The 21530-nt window shown below is 35.6% G+C and overlaps 1 protein-coding gene across 1 annotated transcript in view; it reads right to left on the bottom strand.

The window, feature by feature from the left end:
* Window positions 1-1696: 1696 nt before the first annotated feature.
* The window catches only part of TMPRSS3 (transmembrane serine protease 3), a 50812-nt gene continuing 30978 nt past the window's right edge, over window positions 1697-21530 (bottom strand). The window contains exons 11-13 of the mRNA XM_043997403.1: window positions 14314-14456; window positions 11742-11894; window positions 1697-1808 (exon numbers count right to left, since the gene is read on the bottom strand). Coding sequence (XP_043853338.1) covers window positions 1791-1808; window positions 11742-11894; window positions 14314-14456 — 314 coding nt within the window. The 3' untranslated portion in view covers window positions 1697-1790. The remainder of the gene's footprint in view (window positions 1809-11741; window positions 11895-14313; window positions 14457-21530) is intronic.

Raw genomic sequence — 21530 nt, 5'->3', positions numbered from 1 at the left:
ACTTTTGTGGTTTAATAGTGTTGGTTCTAGGCAAAGTTGGTCTTTAGCACATTTCCCCTTTAACACACTTCTCAAGAAATCCTGCTTCTCAGAATTCTATTTCACCTGGTCTTTCTTAGGCCACCAGTTCCCCCCTTTTTCTTCCAACATAACTTACATATTCTGTCTCCCTCAAAATCTCATTAAGTGACTAGCTGGCTAATCAGATAAGCTAACATATATTAAATTAATTTAGTGTCTGACAATTGCCATCTCATGTAAGATTTGTAATTGAACAAAAAACTTATAAAAGCACAATGGAGTGACTTTAATCCTAGAAATTTCTGGGGTATACCCTATCCATATATTGGATTAGAAAAACCATTGTATAGGGAAATAGGCACTGCCTGGTTCTGGATTTAGAGTATATCACTTCAGATCCTATGTCTGAAGCTTACTTTCTGTATGACCTTGAACAATTCATTTGATCTTCTTGGGTATTAGTTTCCTCATCTGAAAAATGGTGGGAGGGTAGGCTACATTCCTCTGACATCCTTTTTAGTTATATATTTATGATGTCATTTTCAACATGTTCTGTATATACTTCCTATAAAGCACAAGGGTAAGAGCAGCTTGCATATTGCAGGTAAAGCCCAAACCTGATCTTGGGTTTTGGACTGTCTTTTCTGTGTCGGTTCTTTCCTGATCTTGGGTAAATGAATACTGATTATGAGATGGAAGTTTCTATACTTGGAATCCATTTTGGGAGTTCAAGAGGCTCATCAACCCTGGGTCCTTTGCTCAAAGCTGACTGACAGCAAATACCCAACAGTAATCCTGCAAAATGATTTATGTTTAGACTCAAGAAAATTCAACAGAATTTATTTTTCCTTCTTTTTTTAAGACTTTAAACTTATGCTTGTGAGTATTTTGTGTTTACTATTTATTTTGTGTGCAGAAAATAAATGAATGAATTATGAATATATATATATAATATAATAAATATATACTATCTATCTACCTATTTATTTATCCATCTATCTATATCCAAGACAGAAGGACCTTTTAGTAGAGAAGTGGGAGAGGAGGGAGTGACTGAGTCCCCAGGCCCAGCAGAGGGTTTTTAGACTTAAATAACAAACAAACACTAGGTTAAAAGTAATTTTGCTTTCTTTTTAATCTTAAGAGTTTTATTACTTGCACCATACACAAGGATTTAAGCTTTTCATTTCTCTTAATACCAGCAGACTTTTGAGTGTTAATTAATTCACATCAAAGTTAAATTAGCTTTCTCCTCAGAGAAAACTATAAAAATTTCAAAACAAAAACAGCAACAATTAATTTTAATATGTGAAAATGATTTATTAATGAACATGATTTTGACATGTAAATAGATCTTGGAAGAAGAACGTTTTGGTAGTGTCCTGGTTTTAGGGGTAAAGGTATTAAGTCAAGAATAACACTTTTCTTTAATTCCACGTAGTGTTTCATTCAAGTGATGATAAAATTCCTTTTAGCATAGTTCCTTCCATTTCTCCAAGATATACCATACCTGGGGGAAACCAGTGCATTTTGTGTGGTTTCTGCTATTTATAATAGATATTAATATTTATTAAGCACTTACTCTGTGCCAAGCACTATAATCAATATCCAAAAATGTTCTTTAAATATGAAAAGAATAATCAAGGAAAGTGATGAAGGCCTCTGTAACAAGAAGTAAAATTTTACTTCCAAAGTAGGACAGTACAACTTTCTGTACAGTGGGAATTGAAGGTGAGAAAAAAAAATCCTTTTGCTCATCCATGTAGTCTTCAAGTTTTTAGTTCCCTCTAAAAATAGAAACATTGATTAATCTTTTTAAATGTTTAAACTCTTTCTATTCTAGAAATTTTAACATTCTGTTCAGTACTACTGAAATTGTTGAATGCTATTAAAAATTATTTCGGAGCACACAACAGAAAGTCCATAGTGTAGTTTATAGAAATGTGTTATTAATTCTTTTGTAAAACATTCCCAGTCGCCCCAGAGATCACATATTAGTTAGCAACTTGTTTGCATTGACATCAGAGGCAGCAGATATATCTAAGAATATTTGAAAGTATGCATGATTCCCATTTGTGTCTTGAAGAAGATAACATGTAACTTTCATTAAATCCTTCCATATTTTCCTGTTGCCTATAGAAATTCCTTCTATAAGCCTTCCAGTAAGCCATATTGACTAACTCAATACTCAGCTCACTTGGAAATTAATTGATTTAATTATTCCATTCTACAAACATTTATTAAACATGATATTGTAAGGGGCTAAAATTCTAGCTAGTCTGTCTAAAATATCTAATGAGTGGTCACCAAGAAATTATAAGCTTTAGCAAGAGTTATACTTTTAAGCATTTATTAAGGAGAATAAGAATTTGGTGAAGAGAAAGAGAAAGGCCTAGATTCATCCATCTATTAAAGGGAGAGTGCATTTCTAGCTCCCTTCTCCACCCGAGTCCTGAGGAAAGAGAGTGAGAGAGCCAGCCTTGCCTCCTCTTCCCCCCACAAACAAACGTTACTTCCTGACACCAAAGAAAAGCTGCATGGCCTTGCCCTCAGAGGCCTTCTCCTCATGGTGGAGCTTTCCTACAGTAAGTCTTCAGAAGTTGGCGCCATTCCAATCATTACAATATCCATGCGATTGTGATAGGCTAGATATGACATTGACTCTATTCTCATAAAACAGACACTCTAATGGAGATCTTGTGGGATACTCACATAACTAAAAGATTATGACATAACCTAAATAACTATAGTTTAAGGGGAATACAAGATGAATGTCAAGGAAAGGTCCAAGCAAAGTTCTTTCTGAGAAATTTGAAGAAGGAGAAATAACTTTCACCAAGAGGTGAAAATGAGTAAAATATCAGGAAAACCTACACATGAATTGAACTTTAAAAGAAAGGACTTTGACAGATGGAGATGAAAGGCAAGTTCATTTAAAAACAATGACAAAGAGAGATAGAGCCAATATGGTTGAGCAATAGGAAGCAATGCAGTGAACTTTTCTCCACAATCTCCTATAAACAGATCATAGAAAATGCACCAGACCAAATCCTAATGGGGAAATCCAGATAAAGTCATATCCTACACTGGGCAGCTAGATGATACAGTGCATAGAGTCCGTGGCCTAGAGTCTCGAAGGCCTGAGTTCAAATCGAGCATTAGACACTGATTAGCAATGTGACCCTGCACAAGTCAATTAATCCTGTTTACTTCAGTTTCCTCATCTATAAAATTAGCTGATGAAGGAAATGGCAAACCATTTCTGTCTCTTTGCTAAGAAAGCCCTAAATGGGGTCAGAAAGAGTTCTACACAACTGAAATTCCTGAACAAAAAACAAGATTCCACACTATAGCTCATCCCTTACTCATATTGAATCTGTTGCCAAAGTCTATTGATTTCACCTTTGTATCATCTCTTGAATATGACCCCTTCTCTCCTCTGACATTGCCATCACTCTGGTGAATGCTTTCATCATTTCATAGCTAGACAACTTCAATAGCTTGCTGCAGTATATGCCTACTTCAAGCTTCTCCTTACTCTAATCTATCCTCTGTTCAGCCACTAAAATGATTTTCCTAATGCACATGTCTGACTGTATTATCCCCCTACTCCATTGTATCCTTAATATCGACAGGATCAAATATAAAATCTTCTGTTTGGAGGTCCTTCCCCTTTAAAACCTAACCCTTTCTGACCTTTCCAGTATTCCTTTACCATACTATCTACTGTGTACTCTTCAATCCTGTGTCATTGACCATTAAAACTAGTCAAGAGGGGCAGAGCCAAGATGGTAGAGGAAAGGCATTAAGTGCTCAGAGTTCCTGAGACAATTACTCCAAAAAACTCCAGACAGCCATAAGACAACAACTAGAGCAACAGAACCCACAAAAATATGGGCTGAGATTATTTTCCAGCCAAAGACAGATTAGAAGTTTGTCAGGAGGAGGCTGTAGTGCTAGGCTTGCAGTGGAGTCCAACCCCACAATCTCGCTGACACAAATCCAGCACCAGGCAGGCTATGGCAGAGAAACTTATGCCTGAACCTTCAAATCAGCTGCAGCACCAGTGTCTTCTGGAACTAAGATCATGGTCTGGTGAGAGAGCTGAATGGCTAGCTGGGGGAAGAATACAGGGGTGTCTTCAGGAGCTAAGGAAGAATTCGGTTAGCCTACCCCAGTGGGGAACCAGGAAGAAATCTTGAGTGGCTGTATCCCAAGTGGGGTAGGGGCACAGGCTCTTTGGAGCTAAAAACCACAACAAACAAAATTTTGTTGCCTGGTTAATTAGCAAGTTGGCCTGGGGTTATTTACAGACCAGAGCATAGACCAAGCAGGTGAAGAACCTGCCCCACTTTAAATAGTATCACCTGGGACCCTCTGAAGCTTAGGACAATGTAGCCTGGAAGCAGGGACCCACTTTAAGAAGGAGTTAAAAGTCAAGTAAAAGATGGGCAAGATGAGCAAGCAGAAAAAGTTGTGGACCATAGAAAGTTTCTTTAGTGACAAGGAAGATCAAGGTACACCCTCAGAAGAGGATAGCAATGTCAGGGCTCCTTCATCCAAAGCTTCCAAGAAAAATATGAATTGATCTCAGGCCATAGAGGCACTCAAAAGGGACTTTGAAGATAAAGTCAGAGAGGTAGAGGTAAAAACTGGAAAGAGAAATGAGAGTGATACAGGAAAATCATGAGAAAAAAGTCAACAACTTGAAAAGCCAAATGGAAAAAGAGATACAAAGGCTCTCTGAAGAAAGTAATTGCCTAAGAATTAGAACTGAACAAATGGAAGCTAGTAACTTTATGAGAAACCAAGACGCAGCAAAGTAAATCCAAATGAATAAAAAAATAGAGGGCAACGTGAAATATCTCCTTGGAAAAACAGCTGACCTGGAAAATAGATCCAGGAGAGATGATTTGAAAATTATTGGACTACCTGAAAACCATGATCAGGGAAAGAGCTTAGACATCATCTTCCAAGAGATTGTAAGGGAAAATTGCCTTGATATTCTAGAAGCATAAGGTAAGATAGAAATTGAAAGAATCCACCAATCACCTCCTAAAATAGATCCCCAAAGGAAAACTTCCAGGAATATTATAGCCAAATCCCAAAGCTTCCAGGTCAAGGAGAAAATATGGCAAGCAGCCATTAAAAAAACAACTGAAATACTGTAGAGCACGTTAAGGATAGCACAGGATCTAGCAGCTTCTACATTAAAGGATCAGAGGGCATGGAATATGATATTCCAAAAGGCAAATGAATTGGGATTACAACCAAAAATCACCTACTCAGCAAAACTTAGTATAATCTTTCAGGGAGGAAAATGGGACTTCAATGAAAAAAGGACTTTCAGGTATTTGTGATGAAAAGACCTGAATTGAATAGAGAATTTGATTTTTAAATACAAGCATAAAAACGTAAACAGGAAAAAGAAATCATGAGAAATGTTAAAAGGTTAAGCTGTTTACACTCCTACATGGGAAGATGATACTTCTAACTCATAAGAGCTTTTCAAGTACTAGGGCAGATGATAGGAATAAATTTAGAAAGAGGGCACAGGTGGGAATTGATTATGAAGGGATGATATCTATAAAGCATTTACTTTTTGTTTATCTTTTTTTGTGGGGTGGTCAGGGTTGATGAGTGTCTTGTGTCTGAGGTCAGATTTGGACTTGGGTCCTTCTGGATCCAGGGTGGGTGCTTTGTCCACTGTGCCACCTAGCTGTCCCATGATGACATCTTTAGGGTAAAATTGAGGGGGAGGAGAAGGCACTGGGGGAGAAGAAAGGGAAGAGGTAGAATGGGTGAAATCTCACATGAAAGAAGCAGGGAAGGACTTTTGGGGGGGGGAGATGGGGGAGCAGTGGGGAAGTGAATGAGCCTTACACTCATCAGAATTAGCTCAAAAACCTTAATCTCATCAGAATTGGCTCAAGGAGGGAATAAGATACACACTCAATTGGGTGTGAGTAATCTATCTAACCCTGCAGGAAAGTAGGAGGGGAAGGAGATAAGGAGGGAGGGGTGAAAGAAGGGAGGGCAGAGTAGGAGAGGGGGCAATCAGGAGCAAAACACTTTTGAGGAGGAATAGGGTAAAAGAAGATCGAAAATAGAGTAAATATTAGGGGAAGGTAATAGGATAGAGGGAAACAGTGAACAATAGTAATTGTGAAAAAATGTTGAAGCAGAGGCAATAGTAATGTGAGATGATGATGATTGATGATGATGGATTTATCGATGGATTGATGATAATTGGAGGAAGATGAGGATTGATTGATGATAAGGACTGATTGATGAGGAGGAGGATTGATTGACAATGATGAGGATGATGATGAGGATTGATGGGTGATGATTGATTGATGATGATGGCAAAATGTATGGTACTTTTTTGGCTATTGTGAAGAAAATTCTTTGTCAAGTTTAAGGTACTATATAAAAGTTATCTATTACTGTTGTTTTAATAATCAGCCTCATGGGTTTGTTGTAAGGAAATCTCTCTTTAAAGTACTATATTGATGTAGTTTGCTATAAAAAATGATGAGAAGGATACTATCAGAAAGACCTGGAGGGACTTGCATGAGCTGATGCAATGTGAAATCTACTGTATACAAAATAACAGGAATATTGTGAGATGATCTGCTGTGAATGACTCGGCTAATTTCTGCAATATAACGATCCAAGACAACTCTGAAGGTCTTATGAAAAATGCAATCCATCTACAGAGAGAGAACTGATGGTATTTTAATACAGATTGAAACAATTTTTTTTGTTTAGTTACTTTATTGGAAACAAAAAAATTGATGAGCAAGATACTATCAGAAAAACCTTGAAAGACCTACATGAACTGATGCAGAGTGAAATATACTGTATACAAAATAACAGAAATAGTGTAAGATGATCTGCTGTGAATGACTTGATTATATTCAGCAATGCAATGATCCAATATAAATCTGAAGGACTTATGAAAATTGCAATCCATCTACAGTGAAAGAACTGATGGTGTCTGAAAATAGAGTGAAGCATAATTTTTGATAGTTGCTTAATCTGAAGTTTTGTTTTTGTTTTCTTTCACAACCTGGCTAATGTGGAAATGTTTTGCATGGCTGCTCATGTATAACATATTGAATTGCTTGAATTCTTGGGGGGACAGAGGAAGAGAAGCTAGAACACAAAGTTTTAAAAAATTGACATCAAAATTTTTTAAAAGTAATTTGGAAAATAAAATTCTAAATATAAAATCCTGTGTCATCAACCTCCTTGCTGTTTCACAAACAAGACACTCCTGGCTCTAAGCATTTTATCTGGGTATCTCCCATGCACTCTGTCCTCATCTCAGCCTACTAGATTCCTTAATTCATTGGCTTCCTTTAAGACCCCACTAAAATCTCATTTAGACACTAGTAATGTAGTGTTTGATAAACCCAAAGACTCCAGCTTCTGGGATAGGAACTCAGTATTTGACAAAAACTGCTGGGAAAACTGGAAGATAGTATGGCAGAAATTAGGCATAGACCAACATCTTACACCTTATACTAAAATAAGGTCAAAATGGATACATGATTTAGACATAAGAGGTGATACCATAGGTAAATTAGGAGAGAAAGGAATAGTCTACCTTTCAGATCTTTGGAAAGTAAAACAGTTTATGACCAAACAAGAGATAGAGAATATTATAAAATGTAAAATTGATTATTTTGATTACATTAAATTTTAAAAAATTGTACAAACAGAAGCAATGCATCCAAAATTACAAGGGAGGCAGAAAGCTGGGAAACAATTTTTATGGCCAGTACTTCTGATAAAGGCCTCATTTCTAAAATATATAGGGAACTAAATCAAATTTATAGGAATCCAAGTCATTCCCCAATTGAGAAATGGTCAAAGGATATGAACAGGTAGTTTTCTGATGAAGAAACCAAAGCTATCTATTCCCATATGAAAAAATGCTCTAAATCACTATTGATTAGAGAGATGCAAATTAAAACAACTCTGAGGTACCACCTGACACCTATCAGATTGGCTAAAATTACAAAAAAGGAAAATAATAAATGTTGGAGAAGCTATGGAAAAATTGGAACACTAATGCATTGTTGGTGGAGCTGTGAACTGATCCAACCATTCTGGAGAGCAATTTGGAATTATGCCCAAAAGGCTGTGCATACCCTTTGATCCAGCAATACCATTTTGGGGTCTTTTTCCCAAAGAAATCATGGAGAGGGACCCACATGTACAAAAATATTTATAGCTGCTCTTTACATGGTGGCAAGGAATTAGAAGTCGAGGGGATGCCCATCAATTGGGAAATGGCTGGATAAGTTGTGTTATATGAATGTAATGGAATACTATTGTGCTGTAAGAAACATGAGCGGGAAGAGTTCAGAGAAACCTGGAGGGTCTTGCATGGGCTGATGATGAGTAAGATGAGCAGAACCAGAACATTGTATGCAGTATCATCAACATTGTGTGTTGATCTCCTGTGATGGACTATATTCTTCTCACCAGTGCAATGATACAGAAGAGTTCCAGGGAACTCATGATAGAAGAGGATCTCCAAATCCAAGAAAAAAAAAAAAGAACTGTGGAGTATAGATGCTGAATGAACCATACTATTTCTTTTGGTTTTGGTGCTATTGTTTTTCTATTTTGAGGTTTTTCGTCATTGCTCTGATTTTTCTCTTATAACATGACTAATGCAGAAATATGTTTAATGTTATTATGTGTATATATCTCTATATATATGAAACCTATATCAGATTACCTGCTGTCTAGGGGAGGGGGAAGGAAGGGGAGGGAGGGAGAAAAATCTGAAATTGGAAAGCTTGTATAAATAAAAGTTGAGAACTATCTTTACATGTAACAGGAAAAAAATAAAATACTTTATTAAAAAAATAAAATAAAATCTCATTTACCAGAAACCTTTCCTAATTCCTCTTAATTCCAATGAATTCCCTCTTTTAAATTATTTCTTTTTTTATCCTACATATACGTTTTTTGGTAAATATTTATTTGTGTGTTGTCTCCCAAACTAGATTGCAATCTCTTTGAGTTCAACTACTGTCTTTTGCCTCTTTTTATACCCAGTGCTTAGCACAATTCCTGGCACATAGCAGATGCCTAATAAATGTTTATTGACTGACTGATTGGGCTCTGTAAAAGAGAAGGAGAAGAGAGGCACTGGAGGAGTAGATTGTATCAGAGGTAGAGAACAAATGCTAAGTATACATCATCTCTCTCTTAATTCTGTTCTTTATGGAGGGCAACAAATTCAATTAAAGGAAAGTATAAAAGAACAGGATGGAAGGAAATATACAATTATCCTAACTGAGAAAACATGGATGAACTCAGCCATAAAACTGAAGGAGACAACAGAACATACTAAAAATCAGAATCCAGCAATATTCCATTTATAAGAAATTCATTTAAAACATAAAGGCTAATGGAGAATTAAGATAAGGAACTGGAGCAAAATCTATAATGATTCAGGTGGATTTTTTAAAAGCATGGAAGAAATCATGATCACAGACAAGGACAAAGCTAACATAGGTTCAATTAAAATAGAAAAACTACAATTTTGCTGAAAGATACCTTAGACAATGGATTTATATTAATACCAAATATACATGTACTAAATGATATATCATCTAAAAATTTTATAGGAAATGCTAAAAGGAGAAATATATCATAAAATTATAATAGTGAAAGAGACTATAATATAATCTTTTCAGACCAGATAAATTGAACTAAAGAAAATAAACAAGAAAAAAGTTAAGGCCCTGAATAGAATTTTAGAAAAGTTAGATATATTATACTTCTGGAGGTTAGTGAATGGCAAAAGAAAAGATTGTATATATTGCTCGACTGTGTATGATACCTTTTTTAAAAATTGGCCTTACATTAGGCAATTTGCTGATGCAACAGATAGATTCCTATACCCAGAGTCAGGAAGAATTGAGTTCAAACTGACCTCAGACACTTACTGACTCTCTAACTGCACATTACTTAAACTCTGTCTACATCAGTTTCCTTATCTGTATTATAGGAATAGTAATTGCATCTACCTCACAGGGTTGTTGATAAAAATGATATATTTGTAAATTGCTTTGCAAGTGTTTTAGTAACATAAATGTGCAGCTATTAGAAAACCCTCACAAACAAATGAAGAAAGACAAAAACATGAAATACATTTTTATGAACCATAACATGATAAAAATACACTGAAGGAATTAGTTTAAAAAATTAATAGGAGACAAAATAAATTATTCCTAAAGAATGGATGGGTAAAAGAACAAAATATATAATCAATAGATAATTTCATTAAAGTTAATGACAACAATGAAATAACATAACAGAATTTTTGAGAAGTAGCTAGTCTGTAGAAGAAATTTATAACTCAACATTTTCTTCAATAATAGAGAGAAAGGGGGGGCAGCTAGGTGGCACAGTGGATAGAGCACTGGCCTTGGAGTCGGGAGTACCTGAGTTCAAATCCAGCCTCAGACACTTAACACTTAACTAGCTGTGTGACCCTGGGCAAGTCACTTAACCCCAATTGCCTCACTAAAAAAAATAAATTAATTAAAAAAATAATAGAGAGAAAGAACAAAACAATGCATTGGGCATATAGCTAAAATAATATGAAACCAAGATATCAAAATCTCATAATTAATTCCAAAATAGAAATCTTAAAAATCAAAGAGATAATGAAATTGAAAGTAAATAACCTTTTGCTAATTAATAAAAACATAAACTATTATTAAACAATAAAACAGGTAAAGCATTAGCTACTTTGTTAAGGAAAAGGGGGAAACCAAATCAATAGTAACAAAAGATGAAAAGGGTGAATTCACAACCATTTAAAAAGAAATAAAGTTATTAAAAAACAATTTTACATATTATATGTCAGTAAAACTCACTAAATAAAATGGATGAATATTTACAAAAGTGCAAAGTTCCTAGATTATATTTGTCCAATTTATACAAAATGGTAGCCAACGAACGTTTTCAAATGGAACATCTTCTGACATTTCAATATATGAGTTATATAGGTCTCAGATCCATTGGTACATGAAGATAACTTCCACATGTAGCCTTTCATAAAATAATTAGAGGGAGAAAAAGGAAATAACTCTGGGTATTTTGAGTCTTCATTTCATCATTTTCCTTAAGAAAATATAAAAAATATTCTGCCACAACTTCAAGGGGTGAAATCCCCAGTCATCAGGAGGCAGTATAGTATAGTCGAAAGAACAATGAATTTAGAATCAGAGAGTATAGATTCTCTGATATACCTACTACCTGTGTGACGGGTAAATCACTTTCTGGACACCAGCTTCCTTATCTGTAGAAGCAAGGGAGGTTGTACTCTGTGTCCCCTCATGTCCCTTCCAAATCTATTACCTTCCAGATCCTATTACCTTATAAGCTGATAAATATGTATCAAAGCAAATCAAGAAATATTTGAGGGGATAATATACATGTATGTGTGTTGCTACCGGAGTTCTTACTTTACCTTATTCTAGCTATCCACACTTCTGTAGACCCTAATCTTATCTAAAACAATAGCTCATCTTGTGAGACATGTCAGTTGAAGGAATAATCCTTACTTATCTTTATAGGAACTGATGGAGTCTCTTTAGTTTGAACCAGAGAGTTCTCTGGAGCTTGAAGTTAGGATACAATTTCAACAGAAATAGAGGAAGCTGGTTATAGAGTTGTATACCAACCTCCATCTGTTCATGTATCCAGTCCAGAAAAGAAGTGATACGAGTGTAGACTCCTGGTTTATTTACATCAGCACAGCCAATTCCAAAGCTGGTAGCACCCACCAACTTCCAGATCTTCATCTCTTCACAAACTAAAGGTCCTCCACTGTCACCCTTAATGTGAAAACAAAATGAAACGTAGATCAATGGATAGAAGAACCATAAAATTAACCTCTTATATTGTGTTGCATTGTTGACTTAAGCATAGGTGACCAAATAGCAAAGAATGAACATTTCAAAGTAATTTCATGAATTTAAGTTTGGGAGTTGTTGGATCCCCCAGTAGGCAGCAGATATGTTATTTAAAGTGCCCTTTAAATCTATTACAGGACATCTTGGAGAAGGAGATGACCACCAGTACACAAGCCATGGCCTAGAGTGCTCCAGACTTTGAGAAAATTGGACGGGGCAATAAAAGTGAAATGGTTGCTTGCAGTCAGAGTTTCACTTTTATGTTTTAAATCTTACCTACTCAAGAGAGTACAAAAATGTGCAGTTGCTACTTGTTTAAGTGTTTGTCAAAGTGTGTTTTTGAGTCTCTCATGTTAAGCATTTTCTTGTATGGAAGAAATAAATAGTTGTCCACTTGCCTTAAGTTACACACTGAGTACCCCTCTTTTGGAAAAACTCTAGAAATGAACCAAACATATGATTTTAAGTGATTCACCTCTGCACAGGATAGGGGGAGGTGTGCCAGGAGAGAGCACAATCTTTCTCTTTAGATGCCAACCTTTTCCCAGCACTGAACCTAGTCTAGTTAGGTTAAGAGCTGAAAAGGACAGGGTCTCGAGCTCTCTGGCCCCAGAAATAATTGTGTATATTGGTACACATAAAAACTTAAAAATATGAAATAAAGAGGTCTTTTCAACAGGTTAAAACCTTTGTGTGGGGCAGCTAGGTGGCACAGTGGATAAAAGCATTGGCCCTGGATTCAAAAGGACCTGAGTTCAAATCCAACCTCAGACACGTGACACTTACTAGCTGTATGACTCTTGGCAAGTTACTTAACCCTGATTGCCCCACCAAAAGAAATTTTTAGTGTGTGTGCTGGAACTTTATTTCCTCCCAACCTTATAGAATCTAAAAACATGATATGTAGAATCCCAAGGAGAAAAATTATTAAGTCCTTCCATTAGAGGCCTTTGATCCTCATTTTGAAAGAGTAATCCAAGGTTCCTGACTGGCCAGGAAAATTTAAGATACAACTCCTTGGTAATGTTCGTAACTATATTATAAATCTACTATCCTGAATGCCTGCATGATTTTAATTGTGTTTAATGCTTTCACCCCTGAAATCAGCTGAGAATCAGATCTCCCAATTATCTCAATTATATTTTCATTTATATGTCCACCCTAGACACAAAGAATTCCATAGTTCTTGGGACTACAGATAAGTCTTCTACATTTCCCTTGTTAGTCTACCTTGTATAAACTGGAAAGCATAATAATCCTATATTTCCACCTACCCGTAACTACATACTGAGCTCAAAGATATTAAAGCATAGAACTGTAAGTAGAATTAATAAACAGCAGCTTTGCTCTTCACCAATTCTGAAACCTCCTCAAAAAAGAAAGAAACAAAGAAAGAAAGAAAAAAGAAAGGAAGAAAGAAAGAATCTTGACACATAATAGAGATGGAACATTTCCTTTACAAAAGGAGAAATCTAGAAACCTATCTTGGTAGCTGCCCTAGAGGTCTGCAGGAGTCAGTTTATAATGGCTCTGAAGAGTCGATTGTTAAATTTTCAGAGTAAGCACATATAGCTTCTAAAATAGTAAATGCTAAAAATCAGGCTTGATTCATTGTTGGGTTGATATTCTAGAATGGGATCAGCAAACCATGGTCCCAGGGCCAAATCTATCCCATCAACTATTTTTGGTGACTTTTTGTACAGCCCCTGAGCTAAGAATCATTTTCACATTTTTCAATACAAAAATTTTTTTAAAAGTATGAAAACTCTTATTTGTTTGTGAGCCCTACAAAAACAGGAAGTGACACAGATTTGGAGAACCACAGAATCCATACCCATCTCTAACCAGCTGTAAGGAATAATTTATGGGTAGTAGAAACAGATTGTCTTATTTTTTTAATTCTTCAAACCAACACTGAAGACACTCATTCAAATTTCTGCAATGAACGGCCCTAATTGAAATACAGACCAAGAAAATCAAGTAAAATCCTCTCAAGCAAATTCTTCTTTGGTCATTCTGGACCTTTCAATTATCCACAAAGTGAATAGCTGTAGTAAGTGAATATAACATAAGGGGACAGCAAGGTGGCACAGTGGTTAAAGCACTGGCCCTGGAATCAGGAGGACCTGAGTTCAAATCCAGCCTCAGACACTTGACACTTCCTAGCTGTGTGACCCTGGGCAAGTCACTCAACCCTCATTGCCCCACAAAAAGAGAGAGAGGAAAACAGAAGTGAATATAACATAACAATTCAACACAGTCTATAGTACACATGTATTTTTGCTTAAATAGGTAAATATTTCATAGCTCCTATGAATAAGTTTTTGTGAAGACCCCTTACCTGACAACTGTCCACACCGCCCTTTAAGTAGCCAGCACAAAGCATTGAAGGAGCAATGATTCCACCATACACATCCTTATGATTACAAACTTTGTTTGAAATTAAAGGAACTGCAGCATGGTTCAAGACTGGTGAGGCATCTCCTGTTTCAAAATATGTATAGGTCTATTTCAGTATAGGCAAATGTCCCCTTCTCACAAGCTAAATTCAGTTAACTAGTTGCTTTATTCAATAGGGGAGATTTAAAATTATGTATAAAACTGAGGGGATAAGTCTGAGTAAGGAAAGTATATTTTATGTCAAGATGACATTAGGCAGGGGGCAGCTAGGTAGTGCAGTGGAGAAAGCACTGGCTCTGGATTCAGGAGGACATGAGTTCAAATCCAGCCTCAGACACTTGACACTTACTAGCTGTGTGACCCTGGGCAAGTCACTTAACCCTCATTGCCCCGCAAAAATAAATAAATAATGTTAGGGAAGCAGATATTCTTATAAACTGGTCAACTTCCATTTAATCAATGTAGGCATATTTGCCTTTATGTGATAGAAATGCTTCACAAAAAAATCATACATATATTGGATTTTTATTAACCAAGCTGTACTTCTTATTAAAAGGAACTTTGATAAATATCTCAATAAAGTGAAAAATGAATCCTTTATTTTTTTGCAAATTCATATTTCAATATATTTCCCCAAGTCAAGAAAGCTCCAACACGTACTATAGTATGCCATACACTTTGACCCTAAAAAAAATAACAGTCACAAAATTAATTATGAAGACAAAAAGGGAGTAGTTCAAATAGTTCTTTTGAGTGGATTTCTGAATCTTCAACTTCATCACATTTGAAATCATCAGCAAAAATTCACATAGTTGTAAAAGATAGAAATTTTACCTGGTGAAGGGAAGTAAATTAATCCAATGTTTTAAAGAGGCTTACGAGCTAGCCAACACACTGACTTCTTAAAAAAAAAACAAACAACAAAAAAAAACTTGATTGTCCAGTTCCTTGGAAAGAATGGCTCATACACCTATTTCATTACATTCTTAACAGTTTAATCTGATAAGGAACAAGTAAGTATTCTCCCCTCCTACAAAAATATATTGAAGGATTACAGATGATATGCACTAACATCTTCAAGAACAGGATTCTTTCAGTGGTTGAGGCCTGGGACAGGGGGAAGTAGAGATGGGTTAAGTGTAGCAAATGTTGTAGTCCCATAAAATGTCCTAATTTTCAACACAAAGAAAGGACTCTAATAATACTAAGTCCATGTAAGCACTTGATAGATACTTCTTGATTGATGGGTGGATTGAATTGCATTGCATTTCTCTGGCTGTTGCACAGGCAACAGCATGGCCATTCTCAGGGGATTTAGGGACATAACCCTAACTGTCCTCAGAAAACTGGTAGAAGGGAAGAGAAAGAGCCTTTTCTTATGAGGGAGAAACGTGATTTCTTCCTCTTGAGCTAGGAGATATCAAAGACAGAATTTGTTATAAATAGGATCCTAGGACCTAAAATTCTGTTAACACAAATAATTCCAAAGAAGAAAAAGGAACTTTTTTAAAAGGAATAGCAAGTTGTTCACAATAGATTTGTGATTTCATATTTTTGTTGAATTATGGAAATGATTGTTTTATTTCATTAAATCAAAAATAAAATAAATTTTAAAAAGATGAAAAGGGTAATTGGCTGAAGTGATGAACATAAATGGATAAACATGTAAATATATCAGATACATAATCAAAGGAAAAAGACACATCTCATGCTCAGGAACTGAAGCAATAATAATTTTTTAAAATATCAAAACAAGGAATACAAAGAAGACATGTATACTTCTATGACATATACATATTGGTTTACATCCCTTTTTCCTGACCCTGATATGTTAAGTACATGAGAGGTCCAACTGAGATCTAGACAAGTCTTTCTAGGACAAAATACTGACCATAAATAGCCCTTTGTCCTCTCTCCCCTCACTTCAGGGACACAATTTTTTCTTATAATCAAAAGTATATGGGGGCAGCTAGGTGGCGCAGTGGATAGAGCACTGGCCCTGTATTCAGGAGGACCTGAGTTCAAATCCAGCCTCAGACACTTGACACGTACTAGCTGTGTGACCCTGGGCAAGTCACTCAACCCCCAGTGCCCTGCCCCCCCCCCAAAAAAGTATATGCGTTACTGAGACATTCCTTTGTTAGATCTATGAACATTGTGTAAAGATCTCTGTTCTGCTCCTGACATTTTTTCTGGAATTGTCAAGCAGCAAACAACATATTGACCATTTCTCAGCCCTTTCTGAAGCCACACTGGCTCTTGGTTAGATGACCATCTTCCAGGTGAAAGAATAATCTATTAAGGAGTACTTTGGTGAGGATCTTGCCAACAATGAATTGGAGAGAGACTCCCCAGTGATTGTCACAGAACAATCTATTTCCTTTACCTTTATAGAGATGGGCTATGTAGAATTCTTTGAACTCCTGGGGGATAACCTTCTCCTGCCATATAACCCAGAAAATTTCAGTTGACTTTTGTATGAGCAGTGGACCCCCTGCTTCATAAATCTCAGCTGGGATAGTGTAAACAGCAGGTGCTTTGACACACAAGAAGAGCCTAATGGCATTCAAAACCTCTTCTTCAGTTGGAATTTGTCTAAAGAGAGATTGATTTCAACCTGTGGCATATGGCCAATGGCTTCAGCATTGATTGATGATGGTCTGTTGAAGTATTCATTATTGAAGTGTTCAACACCTCTCTCTGGAATCATGTCTTCATCATTAATCAATGGGGCTCCATCAGCACTGAGTAGTTGAGATGCACCATAAAGCACTTTTGGACTGTTATTATCAGTATAGAACTGAATTCCATCTGCCTTCTCACTGAGCCAAGTATCCTACATCTCTCTAAGTTTTGCTTGTGCTTTGCTTTTGGTGGAGTTAAGTGCTTCCTTCTTAGAGATGAATAAACCATCCTGCTGGTAAACCTTGTGAAGTTCTCAATTTTTGTTTATCAACTTCTGAATTTCCCCATCATTTTTGTCAAACCAATCCTTATGTTTATGAGTATTCTGGCCCAGATGAGAGAGGGAGAGAGAGACACAGGGAACTTTTTTAACCTTTCAGATCTATTCATAAGAAATCATTGATTATCAAACACAGGATAAAGATAATTACAGAAGATAACATAGATGGATTTTATTTTATAATATCAATTTCATATAATCAAGAAACTCAATGCACCTAAGATTAAAAGAAAAGCAGTTAAATAATGGAGGGACTTTACATGAAGATAAAGGTCTCATTTCATATATGCATATGGGATTTATTCAAATTTATAAGAATAGAAGTTTTAAATAATTGATAAATGGATATGAACAGATAATTCTCAAAGGAAGATATATAATCTACCTAGATAATCTATTTTTAATATCCCTAATCACTAATTAAAGAAATGAAAATTTTTAAAAATTCAGACATGCCACATCAGCCAGCAAGTCATTTAAGTGTCTATGCAAAGCACTGTGCTAATCACTAGAGAAACAAAGTCAAAAGATAGCCCCTGTTTCGATGATTTTTTTAAAAAATCTGGAAAGACTTACAGAAGCAGATGCAAAGTGAAGTGAGCAGAACCAGAAGAACACTGTACACAGTAACAATAATGTTGTACAATGATCAACTGTGAATAACTTAGCTCTTCTCAGCAATACAATGATCCAAGAAAATTCCAAAATACTCATGATGATCTCATATAAAAGAAACAAGTAAAAGCTTATACAATGGAGGGGAAGATGGGGGGAGGTTCCAGGAGTGAGTGACCCTTATTCTCATAAGAATTGGCTCAAACAGGGAATAACATACACATTCAATTGGGTTATCTATCTTACCTGCTGGAAAATAGGAAGGGGATTGGGGGGGGGTCATAGAAGGGAGGGCAAATTGGAGGAGGAGACAGTCAGAAGCAAAACACTTTTGAGGAGAGACAGGGTGAAAGAAGACAGAAAATAGAGTAAATGTCATGGGGAGGGAATAGGATGGAGGAAAATACAGTTAGCAGTAGTAACTGTGAAAAAAAAATTTGAAGTGTTTATCTGACCAGCCTCATTTCTCAAACACATAGAGGACTGTGTCAAATTTATTAAAATAAGAGCCATTCCCCAATTGATGGATGATCAAAAAATATGAAGTTTTCAAATGAAATAATCAAAGACACCTATAGCCATATGAAGAAAAATGCTCTAACTCACTATTGATCGGAGAGATTCAAGTCAAAACAATTCTGGGGTACTACCTAATATTGGAAAATAGGACAGCAGAAGAAAATGACAAATGTTGTAGGGGATATGGGGGAAATGAGACATTAATGCAGTCTTTTTTTTTTTTTTTAGTGAGGCAATTGGGGTTAAGTGACTTGCCCAGGGTCACACAGCTAGTAAGTGTTAAGTGTCTGAGGCCGGATTTGAACTCAGGTCCTCCTGACTCCAGGGCTGGTGCTCTATCCACTGCACCACCTAGCTGCCCTATTAATGCATTCTTGGTGAAGTTGTAGACTGATTCATACATTCTGTAGAGCAATCTGGAACTATGGCCACAGGGCTATAAAACCATGTATACTCTTTGGCCTAGTAATACCATGACTAGGTTAGTATACAAAAAGATTTTTTTAAAAAGTTGAATTTGAAATTGAGGAGATGCCCATCAATTGGGGAATGGCTGAACAAATTGTGGGATGAGATAATGGAACACTATTGTACTATAAGAAATGATGAGCAGGATGCTAGAAAGACTTACATGAGCTGATGCAAAGTGAAATGAACTGTATACAAAGTAACAGCAATATTGTAAGATAATCAACTATGAATGACAGCTATTTTCAGCAATACAAGGATCAAAAAAACCCTGAAGGACATATGAAAAATGCAATCCATCTCCGGATAAAGAACTGATGGTATCTGAATATAGATTGAAGCATAAAAAAAAAATACTCATGATGAAAAATGCTATCCACATCCAGAGAAAGAACTGATGGTGTCTCAATGAAGGTTGAAGCATACTATTTTTCACTTTGTTTTGTTTTTTTTTTAATTTAGTCTGTGTCTTCTTTCACAACATAACTGATATGAAATTTTTTTTGCATGATTGCACATGTATAACCTATATCAAAATAGTTACTGTCTCAAGGAGGGGAGAGGGAGAGAATCTGAAATCAAAATTTTAACAAATGTTTTTTTTTAAATCTCTTTACATTTCTAGGAAAAACTAAAATATTATTTAAAAAGATAGTCCCAGGGCAGCTAGCTGGTGCAGTGAGTATGTCACTGGCCCTGGATTCAGAATGACCTGAGTTCAAATCCGACCTCAGACACTTGACACTTACTAGATGTGTGACCCTGGGAAAGTCACTTAACCCTCATTGCCCTGCCCAAAAAAATAAAATAAATAAAATAAAAAGATAGTCCCTGCTATCAAGTAACTTACCATCTAATAGGGAGAGAATGTGGAAATACCTAAGTACAAATAACCTTTAAAAAGAATACTTTGGAAGTAATCAACAAAAGAAAGTCACTAGAATTAAAGGGGATCAGGACAATCTTCCTCATGAAACTGGCAAATTTGATGAAAGGGAAAATGACAAATTCTAGAGGTGTTGTGGGAAAACATGCATATTAATATACTATTGATGTAGCTGTGAATTGGTGTAGCCATTCTGGGAATCAATTTTGAAACTATTCCTTAAAACTTACAAATCTGTGCAAATACTGAGTCCAGCAATAGAACCACCAATCCTAAATGCAAAAGAAGTCAAAGAAAAAGGAAAAATGGCATATATATATATATATATATATATATATATATATATGTTTATAGCAGCTCTTTTTTGGAGGCAAATAACTAGAAACTAAGTGGGAATCCATCAACTGAGTAAATAACTAAACCAATTATGGTATATAAATATAATGAATAACATTATGCTGCAAGAAATGATGACAGCAATGATTTCAGAGAAATCTAGAAAGACTTCTGTGAAACAATGCAGATAGTGAAATTAGTAGAATTAGATGAACAATTCATACTATATCATCAACACTGTAAAAAAAACAATTTGGAAAGCTCTAAGAACTATCATTAGTACAATGATTGATGCTGCTCCCCAAAAATCAATGGAAAAGAGGTAATATGAGATATACTTTTGGATGTGACCAAAAGGAAAATTTCTTTTGTTTGCCTATGCATATTTGTTATGAGAGTTTTATTCTCATTTTTCTTTTTCTAATAGGAAAGGGAATATTGGAGGGAGAAAAAATAAATATTTGATAATTGGTAAAAACACAATTTAATTTGAAAAAATTTGCTTTACACAAAAATATAATTTATTTATTCAAAATTTTAGTTAAGATCAACAATGAAAATGTCAACCTTAAAAATAAGACAAAAAAAAAAGAAACACAACTTGAAAGAGAAATTGGATGGTTTTTTTTTCTCACACAAGGTAAAGTGGACTGAAAATATATATTTCAGTAATCAAAAATTTAAAAAAACTTTTCACTGAGATATATAAATGCTTGATGTGAACATACTTAGTTACATTTTTCTTTCTGATAGAGATAAATGCTTCAGTTCCCTACAGACTTACTGTATATATTGGATATCAGGTAGCCAACTGGACAGAGCATTGGGTCTGTAGTGAGGAAGACTTGATTTCAAACCTGGCCTCAGACACTTACTACTTGTGTGACCCTGGGGTAAATCACAACCTCTGTTTGCCACTGGATTGCCTTTGGAAAAGGAAATGGGAAATCATTCCAATATCTTTGCCAAGAAAACCCCATGAACAATATGGTCCACAGGGTCACGAAGAGTAGGACATGACTGACCAACAACAATGTACATAATATATATATTTGCAGAACAAAGAGGGTTAAGTGACTTGCCCAGGGTCACACAGCTAGCAAATGTCAAGTGTCTGAGGCCAGATTTGAACTCAGGTCCTCCTGATTCCCGGGCCAGTGCTTTATCCAACTGCACCACCTAGCTGCCCCCTACATAATATTTTTAAAGAAAAAATTTTACATTTTATTATATTGTATTCTACATGGTAGCCCAAGTATTTGTTTATAATAGAAAGTTGGTATAATAAGTATGTACAGTCACGTTATAAACAATTTTGGTCAATGTGGTTTTTTTGTTTTGTTTTTTTATCACTTACCTACTGTACAAT

The sequence above is a fragment of the Dromiciops gliroides genome, chromosome 3 (genome assembly GCF_019393635.1).
Source record: "Dromiciops gliroides isolate mDroGli1 chromosome 3, mDroGli1.pri, whole genome shotgun sequence".
Classification (NCBI taxonomy): Eukaryota; Metazoa; Chordata; class Mammalia; order Microbiotheria; family Microbiotheriidae; genus Dromiciops; species Dromiciops gliroides.
Note: the sequence above shows the minus strand (reverse complement) of the source record. Positions and strands in the feature narration are given on the sequence as shown.